We start from the raw sequence: 27,321 nt of genomic DNA on the forward strand, positions 1-27,321 counted from the left end.
ACAGTATAGAGATTCCTTTATGTTAGTAGAAAAAGAGAGGGGAGAAGAGTGAAGAAGAATGGTTTGAATTTTTAGATGAAGACAGGTGAAGAAAAGTGTTAATAATTAAATAATTAAATAGAAGAAGAAAAAAGAAAGAGAATTTCGAGAATAATTTTTTTTTAAAAAGGGGTTAGTGATTTTCGAAAATTAGAAATAAATTGTAATTAAAATTAAAATTATTAATTAATTAAAAAGAATTTTTGAAAAAGAGAGAGGTATTTTCGAAAATTAGAGAAGGAAAAGTGGTTAGGTAGTTTTGAAAAAGATAGGAAACAAACAAAAAGTTAGTTAATTGATTGAAAAAGATTTTAAAATCAAATTCTAAAAAGATAAGAAGATAAGAAGTTAGATAAGATATTTTGAAATCAAATTTTGAAAAAGATAAAATTTTGAGAAGGATAAGATAAATATTTGAAGAAAAAGATATTTTGAAAAAGATTTAATTTTTAAAATGACTTAACTAACAAGAAACTACAAGATAAGATTCTAGAATTTAAAGATTGAACCTTTCTTAACAAGAAAGTAATAGACTTCAAATTTTTGAATCAATCACATTAATTGTTAGTGAGTTTTTTAAAAATTTGATATAAAGATAAGAAAAAGATTTTGAAAATATTTTGAAAAAGATTTTTGAAATTTTCGAAAAATAAAAAGAAAAAAAAATGGAAAAGATATGATTTTTGAAAAAGATTTTGAAAAGATAAGATTTTTAAAATTGAAATTTTGACTTGACTTGTAAGAAACAACTAATTTTGAAAATTTTTGACCAAGTCAACCCAAAATTTTGAAAATTTGGAGGAAAATAAGGAAAAGATATTTTTTATTTTTGAATTTTTAATTATGAGAGAGAAAAACAACAAAATTACTCAATGCATGAAATTTTTAGATCAAAACAATGAATATATGCAAGAATGCTATGAATGTCAAGATGAACACCAAGAACACTTTGAAGATCATGATGAATATCAAGAACATAATTTTGAAAATTTTTTGATGCAAAGAAAACATGCAAGACACCAAACTTAGAAATCTTTAATGCATGGACTCTAACAAACAAAAATTGCATATGAAAAACAACAAACAACACAAAACAAGAAAACATCAAGATCAAACAAGAAGACTTACCAAGAACATCTTGAAGATCATGAAGAACACTATGAATGCATGGAATTTTCGAAAAATGCAAGAAAAATTTTAAAAGCATGCAATTGACACCAAACTTAAAAATTGACTCAAGACTCAAACAAGAAACACAAAATATTTTTGATTTTTATGATTTTCTAATTTTTTTGGATTTTTATTGATTTTTTTCGAAAACAAAGTTAGGAAAAACGAAAAAGAAAAGAAAAATTTTGAAAAAGATTTTTGAAAAGAAAATTACCTGATCTGAGCAACAAGATGAACCGTCAGTTGTCCATACTCGAACAATCCCCGGCAACGGCACCAAAAACTTGGTGGACGAAATTGTGATCCATACTCTTTGTACTTGTATGAAATTTAATAATTGGCTCTATTTGAAGTCACAACTCCGTTCAACTAACCAGCAAGTGCACTGGGTCGTCCAAGTAATAAACCTTACGCGAGTAAGGGTCGATCCCACGGAGATTGTTGGTATGAAGCAAGCTATGGTCACCTTGTAAATCTCAGTTAGGCAGATTAAATGGTTATGGGTTTCGAATAATTAATAATAAATAGAAAATAAAAAGGGATAGAAATACTTATGTAATTTAATAGTGGAAATTTCAGATAGGCGTATCGAGATGCTGTACTCCTCTTGAATCTCTACTTTCTCATTGCTTTCATCCAATCCTTCTTACTCCTTTCCATGGCAAGCTGTATGTAGGGCATCACCATCATCAATGGCTACTTTCAATCCTCTCGGAAAAATGGTCCTATGCGCTGTCACTGCACGGCTAATCGTCTGGAGGCATCACCCTTGTTGATAGCTACATCCCATCCTCTCAGTGAAAATGGTCCAAATGCTCTGTCACATCACGGCTAATCATCTGTCGGTTCTCAATCAGGTTGGAATAGAATCCATTGATTCTTTTGCGTTTGTCATCACGCCCAGCCTTCAGGAGTTTGAAGCTCGTCACAGTCATTCAATACCGGAATCCTACTCGGAATACCACAGACAAGGTTAGACTTTCCGGATCCCTATGAATGCCGCCATCTATCTAGCTTATACCACGAAGATTCTGTTGGGGAATCTAAGAGATATGCGCCCGGCCTAAGGTAGAACGGAAGTGGTTGTCAATCACGCACGTTCATAGGTGAGAATGATGATGAGTGTCACGAATCATCACATTCATCAAAGTGTTGTGCAACGTATATCTTGGAATAAGAATAAAAGAGAATTGAATAGAAAGTAATAATAATTGTATTGAAACTTGAGGTACAGCAGAGCTCCACACCCTTAATCTATGGTGTGTCGAAACTCCACCGTTGAAAATACATAAGTGAAAGATTCAGGCATGGCCGAATGGCCAGCCCTCAAAACGTGATCACAGGAAGAGATACCCGACATCCTTAGACGAAGTACAAGAACGGGCACAGAAATACATCAACATGGAGGAAAATTCTCGACTTGGCGAAGCCTCAAGGTTCGGTTCTGCCTACCGAGATAAAGAATCTAAGAAAAAGGAGGATCGCTCCGGAGAGAAAATCAAAAAGTATCATAACTATACTCCTCTTAGGGTATCCTTGGTAGATGTTTACAAAGAAGTCTGCCATACAGAGAAAATCCCTCCAGCTCGGCCACTTAAAGGCAAAAGAGGAGGAGGAAATCGAAATGAATACTGTGAATATCACCGACTTTGAGGGCATTCCACTAATGAATGCTTCGATTTGAAAAACGTCATAGAAAAACTAGTAAGAGAAGGAAAACTATATCGGTTTTTGGCTAATCGGGATGACGAACCAAGAAAAAGAAGAAGGGATGAGGATGTTGGATGATCTGAACGATCACCTCGCACACCGGAAAGACACATTCACATAATACACGGCGGATTTGCTGGAGAAGGAATCTCCAAATCATCCCGCAAGCGACACCTCAAAGAGGTGTACCAAGTCGAAGGAAAAAAGGAAGCCCCAGACATCCAAACAATCACGTTTACCAAGGAAGACGCATCCGGAATCATCTCGGGACACGACGACCCCATGGTCATTACGATCATACTGGCAAATGCCAACCTTCACCGTACACTAATTGATCAGGGAAGCTCTGCCGACATCTTATTCAAAACTGCCTTCGACAAACTCGGCCTAGAAGAAAAAGAGCTAAGAGCGTACCCGAACAGCCTGTTTGGACTAGGGGATGCCCCAGTTCAACCGCTGGGATACGTATCGCTGCATACAACCTTCGGGAAGGGGAACCAATCAAGAACACTCAAGATTGACTACATCGTGGTCGACGTAAGCTCAGCCTACAATGCCTTAATAGGTTGGACAACGTTAAATCAACTCGGCGCAATAGTTTCAACTCCACATCTATGTATGAAATTCCCAACTGCGGAAGGGATAGCTACAATAAAGGCAAACCAAAAGATGGCACGTCGCTGTTATAACGAAAGCCTAAACCTCCGAGGTGAAGGAGGAGAGTTCCACACAATCGAGCTCGGTAGAGTTCAGAGGCGAGAAGAATTCCGACCACAACCCGAAGGAGAAGTAGAAAGAGTCCAGATCGGAGACACCTCAGATAAAACAACTAATATTGGCACGATCCTGAAAGGAGACACAAAGAAATCACTGATACGGTTCCTACGAGATAATGTTGATCTCTTTGCATGGAAAGCTGCCGACATGCCAGGCATTGATCCCGAACTAATGAGCCACAAATTGGCAGTCTACCCGGGATCCCGCCCGGTACAACAAAGACGAAGAAAACTCGGACCAGAACGAGCTCAAGCTGTAAAGGAACAAGTACAGGCGCTACTAGAAGCCGGGTTCATAAGGGAAGTCAAATACCCACTATGGCTAGCAAACGTCGTCTTGGTGAAAAAGTCAAATGGGAAGTGGCGAATGTGCACCGACTACACCGACCTCAACAAAGCCTGCCCAAAAGACCCTTACCCACTCCTAAGCATCGACGCTCTAGTAGATGCTTCATCAGGATATAAGTATCTCTCGTTTATGGACGCGTATTCAGGATACAGCCAAATCCCCATGTATCTGCCAGATCAAGAAAAGACCTCGTTCCTAACGCCGAAAGCAAACTACTGTTACATTGTGATGCCTTTCGGTCTCAAGAACGCAGGAGCTACTTATCAAAGGCTAATGAATAAAGTTTTCTTAGATCACATCGGGAAAACCATGGAAGTTTATGTAGATGACATGTTGATAAAGACACAAAGCGAAGATACATTATTATCCGACCTGGCTCAAGTGTTTTACACTATTAGGAAACACGACATGCGGCTCAATCCCGCAAAATGCACCTTCGCAGTAGAAGCAGGCAAATTCTTGGGCTTCATGCTCACACAGAGGGGAATTGAAGCAAATCCAGACAAGTGTCAAGCCATACTCAACATGAAGAGCCCAACTTGTGTCAAAAAAGTACAACAACTCAACGGGAGGCTGGCTGCTCTATCCCGATTCCTAGCAGGAGCTGCGATAAGATCTCTTCCCTTCTATGCTACTTTAAGAAAGGGAAAACAGTTTGAATGGACAACAGAATGTGAGCAAGCCTTCCGAGACTTCAAAGAGTTCTTAGGATGGCCACCTATCCTATCTCGGCCACGAGAAGGAGAACCACTCATATTATATCTCGCAGTAGAGAGCCGGGCAATAGCCTCAGCACTAGTCAGAGAAGACGAACATGGGCAAAAACCCATCTTCTTCATCAGCAAAGCGCTACAGGAATCTGAGCTGAACTACCAGAAAATAGAAAAGTTTGCCTACGCTCTGATCCTCACATCCCGGCGGCTTCGCCTATATTTCCAAGCGCATACCATTAAAGTTCGGACCAACCAACCCATAAAAGGGATATTGCAGAAAACAGATCTAGCAGGAAGAATCCTACAATGGGCAATTGAGTTGTCTGAGTTTGACCTCCAATACGAGCTGCGGACAGCCATCAAATCACAACACCTGGCCGACTTCATCACAGAATTCACAGACACCCCAGAAATCCCCATAGAATGGAACATATACGTGGACAAATCCTCGAATAAAACAGGAAGCGGTGCGGGCGTGATAATCGAAAGCAACCTAGGAACTTAACTTGAGCTCTCCCTTAAATTCGGATTCCCGGCCTCGAACAACCAGGCAGAATACGAAGCACTATTAGCAGGTTTGAAGCTGGCTAGGGAGGTTGGAGCTCGGAAACTCAACATCTACAGTGATTCACAAGTCATCACCTCACAAATAACAGGAAGCTACCAAGCCAAAGATCCGACCATGAAAAAATATTTGGATAAAACCAAAGAACAGCTCGGACAACTCGGGGAATATAGGATCTATCACATACCTCGTGAGCAAAATGCCCGAGCTGACGCCCTTTCAAAATTAGCCAGCACCAAACCAGGGGGCAACAACAGAAGCCTCATCCAGGAAATACTACAGAACCCGTCAATAGCGGAAGAAGAAAAAGTCCTAGCCATAATAGGTCGGGATCAAGGATGGATGACCCCCATAATAAACTACCTGAAAACAGAAGCACTCCCTACAGATGAAAATGAGGCAAAGAGGCTGAAAAGGGAGACACAGTACTACACCATCATAAACAACACACTATACAAAAGAGGGATATCAACACCTTTACTAAAATGCGTACCGACTTCCAACACAAAGGAAGTCTTGGAGGAAGTGCACAACGGCATTTGTAGTAATAATCTCGGAGCGGGATTTTATTGGCCAACTCTACAAAAGGAGGCTACAGAATTTGTGAGGACATGCCCACCATGCCAGAAGCATGCCAATTTTCACATTGCCCCACCAGAAAAGCTCATCAGCGTGATCTCACCCTGGCCATTTGCGAAATAGGGACTCGACCTTCTCGGACCCTTCCCACAGGGATCGGGACAAGTAAAATTCCTCATAGTAGGAGTAGACTATTTCACAAAATGGATCGAGGCAGAACCCCTAGCCAACGCCATCGCTCAAAGAAGTCGAAAATTCCTATATAGGAACATTATTACGAGGTTTGGGGTACCATACTCCATCACCACGGACAACGGTACCCAATTTACAGAGGCAGACTTCAAAAAATCGGTGGCCGACTTGAACATAAAACACCAGTTCACCTCCGTCGAACATCCCCATGCCAATGGACAAGCCGAAGCGGCCAACAAAGTCATATTGGCCGGATTAAAGCGGAGGCTACAAGAAGCAAAGGGTGCTTGGGCAGAGGAACTTCCACAAGTCCTATGGGCATATCGAACAACCCCCCATTCTACTACAAACAAATCACCATTCCGACTGGCATACGGAGCGGAGGCAATGATTCCAATAGAAATCGAAGAAGGATCTCCACGAGTAGTCCACTACAATGAACAAGCAAACTCCCAACTTCAGAGAAAAGAGCTCGACTTGTTATCCAAAATCCAAGAAAGAGCTCGGATCAGGGAAGAAGCTCTAAAGCGACGAATGGCTTCCAAATATAATCAAAAGGTAGTGCCGAGAAGTTTTGCAGAGAATGATCTCATCCTAATCAAAAATGACATTGGAACAACTCGACCCAGAGAAAGAAAGCTGGCAGCAAACTGGAAAGGACCCTACCGAGTCATTGAAGTACTGGAAAAGGGCTACTACAGACTGTCCGAACTTGATGGACGAGAGTTTCCCCGATCATCGCACGCCTGCAACCTAAGAAGGTACTACAGTTAGAAAAGGAAAAGGATCTCACTAAATGGATGCGCTCTTTTTCCTGAAAAGGTTTTTTAATGAGGCACCATGTAGAGACCTAGATCATACCCGACTTAAAGGGATAAGGAAACTCCCACATGTATATATTTTCATTTTTTCTTTGAATAAAGTTTATTTAGATATTCTACAAAATTCCAAGACGCATTAATCTGAAGTATTCCTCGTCCGATTATAAAGCAACAGGTCGGCAGAAAGTGAAAAATAAATTCACTACGCGACCACGATAAAGACAATCGTCCGATAAAGGTGAAAACGCGATTCACCCAAAGGACGATCTAAAGACGCCAACCATTTTCTACAAATCAGCAAAGATGAACACAGAATAATGTAAGAAGTTATCGAAAGCAATCCAAAAAGAACCTGACGAGGTCTTACGGATAGCTAATATAATAACTTAAAGACTGGCTGACGTTCAGAAGTCGGACCAAGTCAACCCAAGTTATAAGTAAACCCTGGAAAGAGGTCTGGCCAACCCTATTAAAGAGGATTACTTTAACTTAGAAGGGCCTGACATAACAAAGTCAGCCCAAAACTAAAAAGTTATACAAGTAGTCCCTGAAAGAGATCTGACAAAGATCCAAGAAAGAGGACTACGAAAAATAACTTAAAGGAGACCGACACAACCAAGTCGGACTCCTATCACTAACAAGTTATACAAGTAGTCCCTGAAAGAGATCTGACAAAGATCCAAGAAAGAGGACTATGAAAAATAACTTAAAGGAGACCGACACAACCAAGTCGGACTCCTATCACTAAAAAGTTATACAAGTATTCCCTGAAAGAGATCTGATAAAGATCCAAGAAAGAGGATTACACTATAACTTAAAGGAGATCGACATAACGAAGTCGGACTCCTGCTATTGAAAAGTTATACAAGTAACCCCTGAAAGAGATCTGATAAAGATCCAAGAAAGAGGATTACAGATATAACTCAGAAGAGACCGACCTAAACGAAGTCGGACTCCTACGAACAAAAGTAATCTCTGAAAGAGACCTAACGAAGGTCCAGGAAAGAGGATTATAGAAATAAAGGGAATCAACGCAAAGAAATCAATTGGAGAAACTCCAAAAATACCTACAAAAACGAGAAAACAAGTCGGATCCACACAATTACAGAGGATCCAAGCTACAAACGATAAGCACGAGGCAATCCAAAAAGGTCAAACTGCAAGGTCCAACATTCTCAGAAAACAGAAGAAAATATCAAAAACCTTGATATGATCTACAAAGTTTTAAAGCCTCGGAGGGCATCAAAAAAGGATAACGAGCTACTTTTGTTTTTCAAAAGGTTGCCAGACAAAACAACTAGAAAACGTCAGCAAATAAATAAAAAGTTTTAAGAGCCCACAAGCCGGGCCAACTAACATGAGAATCCAGAAAAAGATCAGCAAACATCAGGAGCATCCTTGGCAGTATCAGGACAAGGAGAAGGAGGACGATTCTGAATAGGCACGGCATCTATAGTGCCATCCTCCCGATTCAGAACTTGGCAATCCGAATTAGGTGCAACCGGAGGAGCAGAAGAAGTCGACACTTTGGCAGAGGACACAGGAGGAGGATCAGCATCATCATCACTCTCGTCATCAGGGACAATCTTGCCATCTCTGACAACATTGTCTAAATTAAAAAGGGTGAGATCGGCCTCGGGAGCAATGACCCGAACTTGCTCCTTCAAGTTCTCGTAAGCAGCAGTCACGCTGCCGACAAGATGACCTTGGAGCTCAGAATAATCCTCCCGAGCACTGTCCAACTCCCCCCTCAGACGCATCACCTCCCGATAAGTTGTAACATAACTATCTTTATGCATCAGGGCTGTGTCCTCGGCCAACCTCAAAGAAGCCGCCAATAAAAGGGAACTCGCCTTCTCATTCTCTAGATCCTTCTCTAACTTGGTCACCTTTAATTCAAGCTCCTCCTTCAGCCCCTTCATCCGGTCAAACTCTTGCTTTGCCTCCTCCATAAATGCCTTGGTGTCATGAAGAGGGAGACTTTGAGCAGTCCGGTGTATAGTGGCCGTTATAAACACCATCTGCACGTGATTCCGGGCCATAAATTTCAAATGATGGAGGATGGACACATCGTCCATCGAAAAGGTACCATAGGGCCCAATTTGTTGATCTATGAACTCGATGGCATTGAAGTCAGGGGCATTAAGGTCGAAGGGCTCAACCGTCTTTTGCTTCTTACTTGGAGGGGCAGCAGATGGAACGGCAAAAGCAGGATGAGGATCCACCAAGCGGACCCGAGGTGTCGGAATTGCTTTCTTCACTATGGGGAAACTCGACACTGATGGCTTCTCGCGCACTTGGGAGGACCCCTCCCCAGCCGCCTTGGCGGCAATATTCCTGGCAGCAGTCGCCTTCTGCATCCTCTTAAAAGCTTTCATGGATTCGTTATTCTTCATTGCCTCTGCAAATAAAACAGAAGTCAAGCTACAAATTGAACAAGTCGGAAATACAGCTACAAGTAAACATAAACAGATAGCAAAAAAAAAACACAAGATACCCAGTTCAGTTTGAAGAAGAGAAGGATTGGTTAGAAATTTCTTTGTATCAAGATGGGGAGGCTGACCCCAGCGCTCTTCCAAAACAGTCACAAAGGCTCGCTCAGCCTCGTCCAACATGTCCCAAGAATACCTGGAGACCCTCACATCTTTTTGCCATTCCAGGGGAAAGGCAGGCTCATCATTTTCGTCCAGAAAAAAGGGCCAAGCTCCTTCAACAGCTCGGACCTTGAAAAAATAGTTTTTAAAATCACGGAATGACTCGTCAAACATGAAAAAGACCTTATTTCCTTGGGTAGAGTGAAAGGAGACCCAAGCTGCCTTCTTTTTTACCACTTCGGGCTTAGTCAAGACAAACAGATAGAAAAAGAGAGATTGGGAAGCAGGAATACCAAAACCATTGCACACCAATTGAAAAATCTTTATAAAACCCCAGGAGTTAGGGTGAAGTTGAGAGGGGGCAATATTACAAGACCATAACAGGTCGGTTTCAAATTGAGTAAAAGGAAGGGTAATACCCAGCGGACCAAAGAAAAAGTCATAAACATAAAAGAAAGGGTGACCATCAACAACTCGAGTTGAAAAACAGACTCTCTCGTCAGAAGAAGGAGGGACAAGTTCATAGTTCTTCTCATCACCAGAATTGCTACAGACACTATGAAACTGCCTAAGCTGAGCACAAAACTCAGAATCAGCCAGCGAGACACACAGGAGAACCATGGAGTCCACCCAATCGGCCATACCCGCAGGAACCCGGGAAGGCATCTCTACAACGTTATTTCGGGAAGACATGAGGCCAACTAAAATCATACAAAAAGAAAAGAAGAGTGGATTACTTTAAAACATCTCGGACATGGGTCAAAACATCTCAACGGACGGATAAACCAAAAAGGGAAAAACCCCAAGACTCAAGAGAAGAAGTCTTGGAGCATCCCTTGGAGGCAGTAAAATAAGAAGGGTCCTCAAAATCATTTCTACAATCTACATCTCAGCACTCATCAGAATAAAGTCCAGAAAAGAAAGCAAAGGAAGCAAAAAACGCAAAAAATCCACCCTTCCACAGTTTACCAACACTACTGCTACAGTTCATCAGAACACCAAAAAGACCAATGGAAAAACAGCAAAGGCACAAAATCAAGCAAAAATCATCATCCAAGGCACAAATAGAAACAGCGGCAACATGCGAAAGAAAAAGATTCAAGCAAACAAAAGATTCACACTGAAAAAGAGAAAAAACCATAGCATGCAACAAGTCAAGCACGATAAAAACAGAAAGATCCAAACTTTCTCCAAAAGGAAGATCAAAAGGAAAACTCCATCGCAAAATCAGAAATAAACGAGGAAACACGAAATGGGACTAACCTGGAGAATAGAAGAAAACCTCGAAGAAATCTGAAGAGCAGAAGCAACAAAGCCACCCCCTCGAAGTGGAAGAATGCAAAGACAGAAGGAGAAAATGTGGAATCAGCCCTCTTCCGAAAACGCAGTAGTAGAACAGACGTCACAAAGAAGAAACTACAAAATCTGGGCAAGAAACAGAAAATGAGAGAGTAAAGGGAGGAGTTACGGAGAAGAAGTGAAGAAGAGAAACCGTTTTTTGATTGAGAGATTCAAAATAAAAGCCAAGAGAGAATGGGACAATTAAATGCCTATTAAATGCGGATGTTAAAACCGCTTGCGTTCCCAAAAAAGCGCTAATACAAAAAGCGCGCGCTTTTAGAGGAAAACGTTCTACATTCAAAAAAGACTCTACAAAAAAAGGGAATCGACAAAGTGCTTGAGTTCGACTTCACTGAAGAAAGGACCGAAGTCAAAAGACTCGGCCTCGAAAAAAGAAGACCGAGCTCAAGCAGGGGCACTGTTCATACCCTGGATCGAGCTGTCCGATCCGGGATATTCTACAGACAAAGCGACCGACCTCTTCAGGTCAGGACAACCCAACCTCTTCTTAAAGAGCTCGGACAAGTCACGGGAAAGTCCAAACAAAGGGCCCAAATAAGAGGGACACGTCCCAAAATCCAAGGGCAGCCCAAGCCCATAGAGATAAAGGCGGTTCCCTTGAAGATGGCCTCACTTAAAGATAAGATAAAGATAAGATAAGATAACTAACCTATCTTATCCACAGGAGGCCACATCTCACTGTTATAAATACACTGGAGCACCCAGGTATAACTCATACTCTGATTCTACTCAATACCTGCTTAATACCCTTGCTAACTTAAGCATCGGAGTCCCTTGCAGGTACCCCCCACCCTCCGGGGACGAAGGATCAGCACCACCACCAAGTCCAACAAGTCGGACACACCAGCTCCGGCCGCCGTACATCTGCCGGACACGTCGGCTCCGACCAACACCGAAGATCTCATCTGAGATCGACCTACAGCTTCAGGTAACCCTCGGAACAGGTGGTCTATTGTCGAGCTCATCGTTTCTTTTTTACTTTTACGGCTGACGAGTTTATCTAGATATCCCTGTCTTGCTAATCTTTCCAATAGGTCCTTGGCTACTACACATTTATTGGTGGTGTGACCGAACTTCTGATTGAATGCGCAGTGTTTACTTTCATCCACATATTTCTAATCTTGATAAGTTCTTGCTTTGATAGGTGGTTTTATGAGCTTAGTGTGGAGAATTTCCTTTGTTATATCCAATCTCTTTGTGTTGAACTTTGTGTAGGAATCAAACTTCTGCATCAATTTGAAAGATTTTTTTGTTCCCGCGTTGACTTGGTCTTCCTTGTCTATCCTCTTCTCTTCGGGGTGTTTGGGGTGTTTGTTTTTTGGCTTTCCTAGCTTCCCTCAATTCTTAGTTAGTGTTTTAGGTTTAGTGATGGCAATAGTCTCCTGGAATCTTCCTGGATGTAGTTTGCCTTTCAGCTCATGAAGGTGTACGTTTAGGCTGAGGTCGAGAATTTTTATCGCGACTGTTGTAAATCTTGTCATGTAGTCTTTCAAGCTTTCATGCTGTCCTTGCTTGACGGTGCTGAAAATTAGAGTCGTGGACATAGATCTTTGAGGCTGCGAAGTGGTTGATGAAGAGATCGGCAAACTCGTCAAAGCTGAAGATTGAACCTGCAGGGAGACTAAAAAACCATAATAAAGTAGCTCAGTCTAAAAAGGTCAAAAAAGAACAACATAAGATGGAATAAGAAGTACCATTCAAAAACATAATAGACTCAAATTTAGTGACATGGATTTTAGAGTCACCAAATCCCTCGTAGGGTTTTAATGTGGTTGGGAGTGTAAAATTTTTTGGCATTTGGAAGTTCATTATTTATGCAGAGAAAGAATTTGTCCTTTTCTTTGTAGATTTCAGGGGGATAACCTCCATTGCTGTATTTGTCCCTGACTAATGTTTGTCATCAAGGTTTCCTTGCTTGTGTTCTTTTTGTCACCCTCGTCGTTATCTCCACCTATTCTTAGCTTCCTACTAGGAGTTCAGACATCTTCTTCACTTCAACCTGGAGGGTTGCAGTCATGGCTATTAATTCGATGTGAGAAGGAGGGGATTGTGGTATGTCATTGGCCATGCTAGAAATCCTGCAATAAGGGAGGTAAAACAAGCAAAGAAAAAGAACTATAAGGTAACGTTAAAATTCAGCCCCACAGTAGGCGCCGAATGTTTTGTCAAGAATACTCCGATCTATAACTCATCGCTGCTGTAGGGTGAATGCTTCAACACTTCTTGGGCAGCAGAGATGGGTAATCCTCATATCTCGAGCGTGGTTGTAGAACTTGCAAAAATGACTTCGATGTCCAAGTCAATAATATATCTATTAAAGTGAAAAACAAAACTCTATCAATAATATATGTAAAATCATTATGTCCTGATTTTCTTTTCTATTCTGAATGTCAATGCTCTCATTCCCATTGTTTTCAATCTCAAGTTTTCTTTCCAAACTATGCATATTCTATGGAAGGAATCCATGTTCAGCTGTTGAGATAAGAATATTATTTTCATTCTATGGAAGCCGCTAGGTGAGAGAGACACCATTATTTCCTCCTCTTCATTGTTGATCTTCCTCGTCACCGAGCTCCATCTTCCTACTCTCACCGTCATCTTCTTCGGCTTCATTTCCATCGATTTCATCTTCCATAGCTATTTCCATCTCTCAATCTTTCTCTCATCTTCTCATGTCTGTGTTTGCTTCTTCTTTTACATTTTTTGTGTCTTTTCATCAATTGCTTGATTAATTAGCAAAGTATAGTTAAAAGTAATAATTGATTTGATGAATTTTGCTTAATTTTTCAATAAGTTGAAATTGATGAGTTCTGGTTAATTTCAGAAGGGGAAGAAAAGGTTTGTAAGACAAAAGGGTAGTTGGTGGACGAAATTGTGATTCCTTTGTTATTGTATTTTGTAAAATTCATTGCTTTTTCTTTCCCTGGTAATGGCGCCAAAAACATGATGCCAATACCATGGTTCACAACTCCGTTCAACTTAACCAGCAAGTGCACTGGGTCATCCAAGTAATACCTTACGTGAGTAAGGGTCGATCCCACGGAGATTGTTGGTATGAAGCAAGCTATGGTCACCTTGTAAATCTCAGTTAGGCGGATTAAATTGGTTTATGGATTTTCGAATAATTAATAATAAAAAGAAAATAAAAGGGATAGAAATACTTATGTAATTCAATAGTGGGAATTTCAGATAAGTGTATGGAGATGCTGTGCTCCTCTTGAATCTCTACTTTCCTATTGCTTTCATCCAATCCTTCTTACTCCTTTCCATGGCAAGCTGTATGTAGGGCATCACCGTTGTCAATGGCTACATCCCATCCTCTCAGTGAAAATGGTCCTATGCTCTGTCACGGCACGGCTAATCATCTGTCGGTTCTCAATCAGGTTGGAATAGAATCCCTTGATTCTTTTGCGTTTGTCATCACGCCCAGCCTTCAGGAGTTTGAAGCTCGTCACAGTCATTCAATCCCAGAATCCTACTCGGAATACCACAGACAAGGTTTAGACCTTCCGGATCCTCATGAATGCCGCCATCTATCCAACTTATACCACGAAGATTCTGTTGGGAAATCTAAGAGATATGCGCCCGGCCTAAGGTAGAAACGGAGTGGTTGTCAATCACGCGCGTTCATAGGTGAGAATGATGATGAGTGTCACGGATCATCACATTCATCAAAGTGTTGTGCAACGTATATCTTGGAATAAGAATAAAAGAGAATTGAATAGAAAGTAATAATAATTGTATTGAAACTTGAGGTACAGCAGAGCTCCACACCCTTAATCTATGGTGTGCAGAAACTCCACCGTTGAAAATACATAAGTGAAAGGTTCAGGCATGGCCGAATGGCCAGCCCCCATGATCTGAGAACTAATCGTCCCCCAGATGTTCTTTAGATCTAAAGTGATCAAAAGATTTCTAATACAATAGTTAAAGGTCCTATATATACTAGACTAGCTACTAGGGTTTACATGAGTAAGTAATTGATGCATAAATCCACTTCTGGGGCCCACTTGGTGTATGCTTGGGCTGAGCTTGATCTATCCACGAGCTGAGGCTTTTCTTGGAGTTGAACTCCAAGTTATAACGTGTTTTGGGCGTTCAACTCTGGATCATGACGTTTTTCTGGCGTTTAACTCCAGACAGCAGCATGTACTTGGCGTTCAACGCCAAGTTACGTCGTCAATATCCAAATAAAGTATGGACTATTATATATTGCTGGAAAGCTCTGGATGTCTACTTTCCAACGCCGTTGAGAGCGCGCCATTTGGAGTTTTGTAGCTCCAGAAAATTCATTTTGAGTGCAGGGAGGTCAGATTCCAACAGCATCAGCAGTCCTTTTGTCAGCCTTTTTCAGAGTTTTGCTCAAATCCCTCAATTTCAGCCAGAAATTACCTGAAATCACAGAAAAACACACAAACTCATAGTAAAGTCCAGAAATGTGAATTTAGCATAAAAACTAATGAAAACATCCCTAAAAGTAGCTTGAACTTACTAAAAACTACCTAAAAACAATGCTAAAAAGCGTATAAATTATCCGCTCATCAGTAGCATTCAAAATTTTAAAAAATAATAATAAGGATAATATGGTCAAGAAAATATAAGTTAGATATGTATTCATAATCTCTTTTTGGTGTCTCATCATTTTGAATGGACACAAAAGACATGTAATTTCTGTCACTTTGTGTGTGTAAGCATATTCTTGTTAATTTTATGTCTCAAGAAACAAACAGTAAACACAGACAAAAATCAAACGGAGCCTAAAAAAAGCACAGATGAAAAACATTAGCTTTATAGATAGATCCTGCATCTCAAATCCTTATTTATACCTTGTTTTAAGCTTGTTTTGTGAGAGAATAACATCCAAAAGTTATTTGTTCTTATTTACCGTCGAGAAAAAATGACAAATAGTACAAACGGAATAAGCAACAAAAAATTTGTAGGAATTTTTGTTAATTTAACAACTTTTAACCACCTACTAGACAATATTCTGTAGAAGTTAGGCCAGTTTGGCCGGAAGCTAGTATATGAGATCTTGTATATACTCCCAATAGCATTTGGTGAAGGACATGCCTAATATAAGAGTTTTACGATACATAATGACAACATGATGCAAGTTTTGTTTCACTATCGGTCTACGTTTTTAGAAATTTACACAATTGAGCTATTTGTTGAGTTTAAAAAACTGAAATAATAATCAAGCATTATTAAAATGTAAATTAAAAAATTATTAAAATTATTATTAAGTATTTTATTTAATAATTTTTAATAGGTTGTTTGATGATTTTTGTTCAAGTGTGCAAACAAGTAATTTAATTCCATATTGGGCCAAATTAATCAAATCAGATGGCTGAATGATAAAAAGGAAAGAAATCCAAAATAAGCTCAAATCCATCAAAGCCCGTGATGAATTAAAGAAAGAAACTAAAGCTTCCTAAAGTCTATACGGTGATCTCATGTTCATAAGTCTCTCATTGGAAAGTCTTCATGACATGGTTATTGGAACCCAAATCTCAATTCAATTAAATTCATTCCTTAAGTAACCAAAAGCCATACGTGACTCTATGCCTTGGTAACCAAAAATCAATTCAATCAATTTACTTGCATTGAAAGCTCCACGGTTACCTACTTCTCATTGTGGATTGGAATTCAAAATTTAATTAGTTTAATTACTTGCCTTGATAAATGAAAAAGAAAATTAAATTGAGTTGATTGCATTGATGGTTCCACACGTTATTCCACTCCTTGAGTAATGTGAATGAGATTTCAATTCATTTAATTATACTTTGAAAAGTTTTGTATCTCCTCTCTCCTCTCTCTCTTTTTGTTTTCGGTCATATCAAACAGAAAAGAAGAAGATGCAAATTATCAGAAAAAGCAATAAAGCTATGAAGAAGCAAAAGCCTAGGTTGATGATGGCCTTTGCGAAAGAAAGATCTGAAGCATGGCGTGGCTGAGAATTTTGCCACAAAAGGCAAGATGTGAAGAAGAAGCTTCAAGATCTTCATGCCAAGAATAGAAGCAATCGGCTTCGGTCAGAGAAGATCTTTGTGGTGAAGTTCGTTTCCACTTTTGTTCATCCAAGACAGAAGGTAGCTACTGTAGTTACGTGGAGGAAGAAGCAAAAATAGAACAGATGGAACAGTCAAGGATCAATGATTCATCAAGGGTCAGAATTCTTTCTTGGGGACAAAGTCAAGATGGAAAGTTCAGATTGATGAAGCTTGATGGGAAAGGATGAGAGAGAGGTACATGGATGTTGATTTGCTTTCGGTTTTCCTCTCTTCTCTCTGTCCGAACCGGCCTTGTGTTAGAAAAAATGTTGGTGGCTTGGTTGAACCGGTTTCAACCTTGGAAACTTTCCCTTCTATAATAAGGGAGAACGGCCAAGGATTGAGGCAAGGAGTGAGAGCACACTTTTGGGTTTCCATAGCTCTTTGAGCTGTTTATTCTTCTCCTTCATGACTTTCATTGAATATTTTTTTTTCTTAGTGAGTCTGTTTGTGTTTCATTGGTAAAAGGTAAAATGTGAGGTTTTGTAAGAAAAAGTCAATGAGTGGAAAAATGCAGAGAGTTAAAGAAAAAGTCATTATTATCTCAGAAATTCTTTGTATGTATTTCTATTTTGTTTTCATGATTCTGAAGGAATTCCCTTACAAGTTGGGTTAGCATTTTACGATTGAAAGCTAGGTTTGAGTCCTAGTCAAGTTCATGTTGGATTAGAATCTGGACTTGTTCCCTTACAAGTTGGGTGAGCACTTTGCAGTTGAAAACTAGGGTGAGTCCTAGTCAAATTCAGATTGGAGTTAGAATATGGATTTGTCCTAGATAGGATTGGGTAGATTCGAGGGAAGAATTGGTGTATGTAATCTGTTGATTATAGTGAAATTCCGTCACAGTTGTGATAGAGACCGGATGTAGGCTGCATTGCACTTAGCAGCTGAACCAGGATACTTTTGGGTGTGAATCTCTCTTTCTCTTCTACTCCTATTTTATTTCTGTTGCGAATGAGACAAAAATGAAAAATATCTCCTAACCAGTTACGAGACGAAAAAAAAATGTCTCTTGATTTGTTATGAGACAAAAACAGAAATATCTCCTGAAACTCTTTTAAAAGTCAGAAAGTAATACTCAATAAAAAGAGGGACTAAGATTCAATCCCCCTTCTCTTAGCCACTGATTACCATCACTATTCGTAACGGTCGAGAAAATATTTGTGATATTTGGAGGATTTGCACCATATGTACAATTGAAGGGAAATGAAAACCTTTACCAATGAGGTCACCTTAATTTGCAGTATTCAAGGGCCAAAATGTCAACGAAGAAAGCGAGACAACTATTGGGGATAGTCGATCTTTTGGACAACTAGCATCAGAAATGACAAAACCACCCACTTGGCATCCACCAAACTATTAAGCTTTTATTGAAATGATAGATGTTACAGAGGATACCATTTGAAATGAGGAAGATGAAGACCAGGTGAATATTCTATATGATAGTGATGACAACCAGGAAATGATTCACTAACATAAACTTAACGTTCTAGTTTAGAGTAACATCATTATCTTAGTCTTTTTCTACGCCGAATCTAAGTGCGATGCAATAGGTTGATGCTGATTTGACTAGGTTCACAGAGGAGGTAGAGTTCGTGATCGCATAGTGATTTCAAAACAAAGACGAGGCCATGAAAGAATTGCATTTTTCCATGATCTTTAGAGTACAAAGTGCTAGAATTCGATCACCAAAAAGATATTAAAAGTCCGAAAATACAACAATCTACTCATATGCCTAACAACTAACGATTCAAGAGACCATTGTCAACTTAATTATCATGTTATATGCTCTTCCATTTTTCCAATGGTGCAAGTTGATCCCACTATTTTGATTAGAGGGTTGTAGAATTCAATTAAGGGAACATTTGGGTTCAACTGTAGCTATTGAAATGTTTGGCTAGTAAAATATAAAGCAATTGCAAAGACTTTTGACTATTGAAAAGAGTAGTACAATCTACTCTTACAATGGATATTGGGGCTCCAAATGACAATGCCTAGAAGTTTTGTGATAAATTAATTTTCAAGTTTTATGTGGCATGAGTCATATGTTCTAGCAAAAGCACTTAAGAGTTACTTTCCATCACATCTCATATGCTTTGAATATACCCAATACAAAGTTTTAATTAGTTTCATGATTAGTGCAAATCAAGAAACTCATCTTAAGCATGAAATCACAGCAACAAATATAAAATCAACCATGAGAAACCACATTATCACACTCAAACCAAATTAGGCCCACTAACAAAAAATTCCTTTCACTCTTGCAATGGCTGTAATCCATGTGCAATTACAACGGCTCAACCGCAATTAGATTTGCAATCACAACCTCCATTCAAAACCCTAATTTAATCATGCATCTGCATTCATGAAAAACAAACAAAAAGCTGGAATATGTATTGCAGTTGAGCCATCATTTTCATACTATATTCTTCTTTGAAGTACCTTTCATAGTTTCATTCTACTTTGCCTTTAGGCCCTGTGGGAGGGGACCTTATTAACAATGAGTAGGTTACATAATTATTTTGCTTGGATGCAATTAGACACCACTTAGTGCATTTTTAATTCTGAGTCCGATTTTGCAATAATACAAAAAGAGGAAGTGGACTCCCATTAACGGAATTGTTGTAATGTCATTATCTTTTCTCAAGCTTAAAATAAATTTAAAACAAAAAACGTGGACTTTCATTCAAGGATCTCTTACCCTACAATGGTGGTCGATTTTAACAAAAAAAATTAATCTTTTTTATTTTTTGAGAATAAAAAATAGTAAAAAATTATATGTAGTTATTTTTATGGGAAATTAATAACGGAAAATCGCTAAATGATTTGACAAGTTTAATTAAATTATCATTATATATAAATTTAAAAAAAAATAGAAAAAATATTTGGATTTTTTATATTATAATTCTAAAATTTATTCATATTGATATACTAGTTATATATTCAATTTGAGAATTATTTGATAAATAAATTATTTTTGTGATTAAGTTTAATTAATTTATTTTCTTTTTCTTTTTATGTTTTTTAATTTCTTGTTCAATTAATTTTTATTATGCTAATAAACTATTGGATCAATTTAGTTAAATTTAATTACTAAAATAATTTAGTGGCATAGCATCACAGTAAATTTAAAGTAAATAATAACAAAAAATATCTTATACATACAAAATTATAAGTAGCCTAGGGCGTTGATTTATTAGTAGAAACTTAATGTTGGACTAGGGATAATGTGGACAACAAAAAATAGTATAAACGTAATAGAAATAACTTGATAGATAGATGTTAAATTGATAAGCAAAAAATGACGAGCAAAAAATGACTTATAGCTTCTTCTATAGAACTTCACTAGATTATTTTAGTTGCGAAAAATTTTTTTTGAAAAGTGAAAAATATCTTGGAGGTGGTCATATTCTTTTAGTTCAGACATAATATAGTCAAGTTGAAAGGACAAACGAAGAAGGCGACGATATAATAAATTTATTAATTTCCTATTCGAATTTGATATCATATGCCAAATTAACTTATTGTATAATTAGGGTGTCCATACATGACCACCAAGAATATGGAAAAATCTATGATTTTATTGAGAAAACTTTGGGGCCTACGTACTATGTATGGACACTCATAAAAGAAAGGAGGTCTACCACTTAAAGAGATGAACCAGCTCATCAAGCTACGTACTACTCTACTAAAAGGACTAATTTTTGTACAAAGCCATGTACATGCCTAGACCACAGACAGCAAGAAATTAAATTAAAATGAGTGGTACTCATGAATTTACGTGTAAAATTAAGGTACAATATATATATATATATATATATATATATATATATATATATATATATATATATATATATATATATATATATATATTGTGTGCATCTCTTTTTGTAGTTTTTTTATGTTATAAAAAGAATTTTATATTTTCATTTTTTATCAATTCTTTTTAATACTAAAAATAAAAAATATGTACAAAACAGTGATACATATAATATTCTTCTGTATATATTAAATGAATATATTTGCACCACTCTTAAATATACTAGTAAGTGTATACTCTTTTTAAATAATAAATATATTTGTAAGTTTTGTTTCACTATTTCATTCATAAAAATAGTCAAAGAAAACTTACAAATATCAAAAGAATATTATATCCAAATCTAAAGAAAGAAACTGGATATTTTTATGTTGAATTAAAGTCTGAGAGTGAGCATAATTTTTTATTACAAATAACCTTAACAAATAGAAATAAAGTCAAATATGTGTCTGTTTAGTTTTTAGATTTATACAGAACATGTTATAATATTGTTGGGGGGGGGGGGGGGATATTATTTCTTTTTCTCTAAATAAATTTAAGCTCTTTTTAATTTATCTGAAAATATTTTTATAGTCTAAAAGTTTTTCTCGATATATATATTATTTTTCCAAATCAGAAATATCTGTACTATACCAATGGGGCTTTGGCCCCAAATATTTTATAAAAGCATTAGTAACATGTAGATAAAAAATAAAATTAGCTCAATTGGTTAGCATCATGTTCTTCTAGTCTCAATTACTCGTATTTGATTCTTATGTTTTATATATATATATATATATATATATATATATATATATATATATATATATATATATATATATATATTACTAATAATAGACAATGCTGGGATGGATTTAGCGACTAAATAAACCATATTTAATACTAATACAATCTCATTATTACCCACCACTTTAATGAAAAAGAAAAACTAATTCAATATAACTACAAGCTTATATAAATTTGTGCTATGTTAGACTTTATTAATTTTCTAAATATATATATTTTTTTACATTAGACAAAATATAAAAATAAATAAAAAATTTGTTTAATTATATTCGTATAAACTAACAGAGAATTTGCAACTTGGATAACCTTTAATTTATTGAATTTAGTATTATTTTATATTTTATTATTTATTAATTGAATTCCTCTAACAAAAATATATTCAAATATTCAATGAATCTTGTAATTTGTAATATTTATTGTTCTAACTATAATTTTTTTATATATATTTCACCGCTTATAATATTCTAGTTTTTTTACAATTATAATTTTTTTTACCTATTTTTTGTCATCTTAGTAAAAACAAATAATTAATATAAATAACATTATATAATTTTATATTAAAATTTTTGCGCCTGCAATAATTTTGTTCAAATTCCGCTACTGTCCATATCCAAATTATCTATAAAATTTGACAAAAATTATAAAAAAAAACACATCACAAGAAGGTTATTAAAATCTAAAAGTTAAAAAAAAAGAAATATATAACAACATAGACGAAAGATAAAAAAAAAGACAGAAAGAAAGGAGGGAAAAAAAATGAAAGAAGGGTCACCACTGACTTGCAAGACTGATGGCAGTAGCAACCTTCTAAGGTGCGCTAGGTTTCTTCTCCTTTATCGCATTGTTGAGAGAAAAGCAGGTACATGTTATCTAAAGTTATATTATCTGCTCTCACTTTTTATTAATTATTATAAAAATTTAGTTAATTTGTGTTTTTTTAGAACCTATTTTTAAAGTATAATAATTAAAGTTTTTAAATTTGTTGGTGTTCAATACATTAAAAATATAAAAAAGTTATACATTTTTAATAATTTTTAACAAAATATTTTCATTCATAGTATTCTTATCATCATGTGTCATTAGAAAACCAATTGAAAAAAAACACCCTTATTTTGATACTAAAAATAGAAAATATAGGCAAATAACATTCCGTGTGTATTATATGCATGTCCTTCATTTGTCACATGCCGAATAAATTAGCTGAACTGTAGCCTTCTGGAGCCCATGTTGCTTTATATTCCTTTTCCTATATACTTTTTTCTTTTTCTTTTTCTTTTTCTTCTTTATATAAATCCAGTTCTTTCATGAAGAAGAAAAAGACAAACAATTGTATCACTCATCATTGTGTGTGTAGAGTATTAATAATTAAACAATTTAACATATCCCTGCAGCTAAGCTAAGCTATCAGCATGGAAAGTGATGATACTGAAGAAAAATTAGTCTCCACCACTTCAAACTCCTCAAATTCAAGCACCATTAAAGAAAGAATGTCATCAAGAAGAGCATGTCAAATGTCCAAAAACGGCAACGAGTGCAAGAAAATGGAGAACAACAATGGCGACTACTACGCAGGGATGCATCACCCATCATACAGAGGTGTGAGAATGAGGGCATGGGGGAAGTGGGTGTCTGAGATCCGGGAGCCAAGAAAGAAATCAAGAATTTGGCTGGGAACATATAGAACCGCTGAAATGGCGGCAAAAGCGCATGACGTGGCGGCTTTAGCCATCAAAGGCCCTTCAGCTTACCTCAATTTCCCTAAAATGGCTCGGCGTTACCCAAGGCCAGTCAGTACATCTCCTAAGGACATTCAAGCTGCGGCCTCCAAGGCGGCAGCCGTGGAGAACAATACTGAAGCTGATGCTGAACAAGAAGAACAAAATCATGGCCTAATAATGGAATCTTCAACTTCCACTAATAATAATCATGAGCAAGAATCTTCAAGTATGGATGATGATGATGATGGCGCATTGTTTGACCTGCTACCGGATCTTTTCTCCGACGATGGAAAGAGTAGTGCATCTTCTTCCTCTTATTCTCCTTCTTGGCATCTACTATTTGCAGTTGATTATGGATTCAGGCTTGAGGAGCATTTGTTGTGGGAGAATTACTAGTAATACTTGGTACAGATTCTTAATCCCATGAAAAATAAAATATACTTTACCAAAAAATTATTGGCTTGTAATTTGTAAATTGTAGTTTGCAGTACGTTCTTGCAATTATGGGTATGAGTTTGTGTTTATAACTACTCTGCATAAAATCATTTAAATGATCGAGATTATTTTATTTAATATTTATTAATTATTAATAGAATAATTATATAATTTTATTTGTAATATTATATAATTATAAATATTATATATATAAAATTATAGATGTTAAATTATTAAGATAACTTTAATTATTATCTCCTTAGCTTTACTTCTATTGCAATTTTAGTATAAATTATGACCTCATGATTAGTGTTAGTAACGTTGTTACTCGCACATGCGGGTATCCAATTCAATTTAGTCCAGTCAAAATAGGTTGACAACTCAATCCACAGTAAACAAGGCTGAGTTTGAATATGGGACCAACTTTGTTCATCTAATTCGTATTCTTAATGTATAATATACATGTTTATAAAAATATATATACATATGATATCATAAAGGTGTAGAGAATTAAATTTAAGTTTTTTGGTTCTGCACAGATAATTAAATTTAAATTAAATGGATAATACCAAAATACTTCAAGCGATAAATATAATGACAGAAATTAAATAATTAAACACCAAAATTTTAACGTAGGAAAACTCTTAAAAGAGGGACAAAAAATTCACGGGACCTAGTCTAGAAAAATCTTTCACTATCAGAATAATGGATACACAAACAGTCTTCCTAGTAACACTAGGGCATCTCAACAATCAACAAAATACATCATCAAAACTGATGGAATCAACATAAACCTTCCATAAAAGTGGGTATCTCAAATCAGGTAAAAAAGAAGGCAATATAACTAGCAAGTTATATCCTAATGTTCATCTCTATACCAGGAATAACATACTAAAATTTTATAAGAAATGGAGCAAGTTTACCAAGTCAATGTGATCAAGGTTAGCATGCTCTTTTCCCCCAAATTTCCTTCTTCTCTCGACGCCGAAAAACCCTTGCTTCGTTGCTTTCAATTTTTAAAAGAAAGCTTCACTCTCTCTTCCATGGCTTATGCCACTTTCTCTCCTTATTTCTTTTTTTTAATGAGATGTGGGCCCCACTTAGTTGGGGACTCACCAACAAATCTCCCCCTCACCAACTCAAGTGGGGATAGGCTGCTCCACAAAGTCTGCCTTCTCTTTGCAGGAATCAAACTTCACTACAGGTAAACTCTTAGTCATCATATCTGAACCATTATCATCAGTATGGATCTTCTCAAGTGCGTATGACTTCATCTCAAGCGCTTGACGTATCCAATGATATCTCACCTCTATGTGCTTCGATCGGGAATGAAACGTCGGATTCTTGCTGAGATGAATAGCACTCTAACTGTCACAAAATAACACAAACTTCTCTTGACTGATGCCTAACTCTTGTAGAAATTTCTTCATCCACAAGAGTTCCTTAGAAGCTTCAACAACATCAATGTATTCTGCCTCTGTAGTAGACAAAGCAACACATTTCTGAAGTTGAGATTGCCACGACACAGCTCCCACTGCAAAAGTCATCATATAACCAGAAGTAGACTTTCTTGAATCAAGATCCCCAACCATATCCGCATCTGTGTAACCATCCAACACAGGTTGGTCACTCCCAAAGCATAAATAAACTCTGGAAGTACCATTAAGGTATCTGAGAATCCACTTCACTGCTTGCCAGTGTTCCTTGCCAGGATTAGAGAGAAACCGACTAACAACTCCAACGGCATGAGCAATATCCGGCCTGGTGCAAACCATAGCATACATCAAACTGCCAACTACAGATGCATATGGAATCTTCTTTATTTCTGCTTTCTCTTTCTCACTTGTAGGACATTGCTGCGAACTCAGCTTGAAATAACTAGCAAGTGGAGTACTAACAGGTTTGGAATTACTCATGCTAAACCTCTCTAAAACCTTCTCAATGTACTTCTGCTGCGACAACCACAGTTTTCCATTCTTCCTGTCACGAGTGACTCTCATGCCAAGGATTCTTTGCAGGACCTAAATCCTTCATAGCAAAGGATCTGTTCAAGTTTTTCTTAAAACTTTCAATTTTCTTAGTGTCATGACCAACAATCAACATGTCATCAACATAAAGCAAGAGAATTATAAAATCACCATCAGAGAATTTCTTAACATAGACACAATGATTAGAAGAAGTCTTACTATACCCATGACCTTCCATGAAGGAATCAAACTTCGTGTACCACTGCCTTGGCGCTTGCTTCAGCCCATATAAGCTCTTCTTCAACTTGCATACAAGATGCTCCTTTCCTTTAACCTCGAAACCCTCTGGTTGCTCCACATAGATTTCTTTATCTTTGTCACCGTAAAAGAATGTAGTCTTCACATCAAGCTGTTCAACCTCTAAATTCAAGCTAGCCGCTAATCCAAGCACAACTCGAATAGAGGACATCTTCATAACTGGAGAGAAAATCTCCTCAAAATCAATACCTTTCTTTTACTCAAAGCCTTTCACAACCAATCGAGCTTCCTACCTTGGCCGTGAGATATTTTCATCTGCTTTCAATTTGAACACCCATTTATTCTTGAATGCTCTCTTTAACCATTGCTAACGTTAACTTTTCTTTTGGAGCTGAGTTAGTCAGTGTCACAACCAGAACTTCCCAACTATCAGGCAAAGAGCTCAACAACAACAAGGCTTGTAACTCATCATTCAAAGTGATTTTATTATTTGTCAGTTGGTTCACCGTTTCCTGAAAAATGCTCAAGTGCTCCGGCATTGATTTACCTTCAGCATACTTCATATTGACAAGCTTCCTAATCAAGAATGCTTTGTTTTGCACATTCTTCCTCTCATATAACTCCTTCAATTTCTTCCACATCTTCTCTGCATTCGTTTCGGTGTCAACATGTGGATACACGCTAAGATCAAGTCATTGCCTAATCAAAGCAACTGCCTTCCGATTCAGCTTCTTCCATTCAGCATCGGATTTAGTACCTTTGGATTTATCTCCCTCCACATGATCATACAAGTCCTTGCTATACATCGTATCTTCCATGAGGGTCTTCCAAATTGAATAATTTTGGGAATTCAATTTGACCATATTCAGTCCATGAGTATTTTCTTCTATTTAATCAGCACAGAAATAAACAACCAAAGCTCTGAATACCACTTTGTTGGGAAAACTCAACACAGATTTAAATCAAAAACTTGTCTAATAACGGAAACACTAAAAATAATTTTCCCAACACTATCAAATTAATAATTTAATTTGTTAATAATATACGCTTTGAGTAAAAGTAAATTTATTCTTTTGTTGGAGTTGGGTAAAGTTTGAGTTGGGAGGTTTAAAATGGAAGTAGAACTTGAGTTAGAGTTGAAAATTTTAAACTTGTTAGGAAAATTAGAATGAAGTCCCTTACCTTATTTTACCCTATTCATTGCTACTTTTATGATGGATGCCATTGTAATAATGACTACAACCAAAATATTGCGAACAGAATTGAAGTTTAATTTGGACAGGGACATGATCCTGTGGTAAGAACAAAATGAAATCATGTTCTTGATACTTAGGAAGAATGCCATCTAGGAGAAGTCTACACTTGTTGCTATTTTTGTGAAATTTATATATAGTGTTTGGAGGAATTTTTTTAAATATAA

The 27,321-nt window shown here is 37.1% G+C and overlaps 1 protein-coding gene across 1 annotated transcript; it reads left to right on the forward strand.

Moving 5' to 3' along the window:
• Positions 1-22,825: 22,825 nt before the first annotated feature.
• On the forward strand, positions 22,826-23,796 carry LOC130936202 (ethylene-responsive transcription factor ERF034). Its single transcript, XM_057866239.1, has one exon. The coding sequence runs from the start codon at positions 22,933-22,935 to the stop codon at positions 23,635-23,637; it is 705 nt and encodes a 234-aa protein (XP_057722222.1). The 5' UTR covers positions 22,826-22,932; the 3' UTR covers positions 23,638-23,796.
• The last annotated feature ends 3,525 nt before the right edge of the window (positions 23,797-27,321 follow it).

The sequence above is a fragment of the Arachis stenosperma genome, chromosome 6 (genome assembly GCF_014773155.1).
Source record: "Arachis stenosperma cultivar V10309 chromosome 6, arast.V10309.gnm1.PFL2, whole genome shotgun sequence".
Classification (NCBI taxonomy): domain Eukaryota; kingdom Viridiplantae; phylum Streptophyta; class Magnoliopsida; order Fabales; family Fabaceae; genus Arachis; species Arachis stenosperma.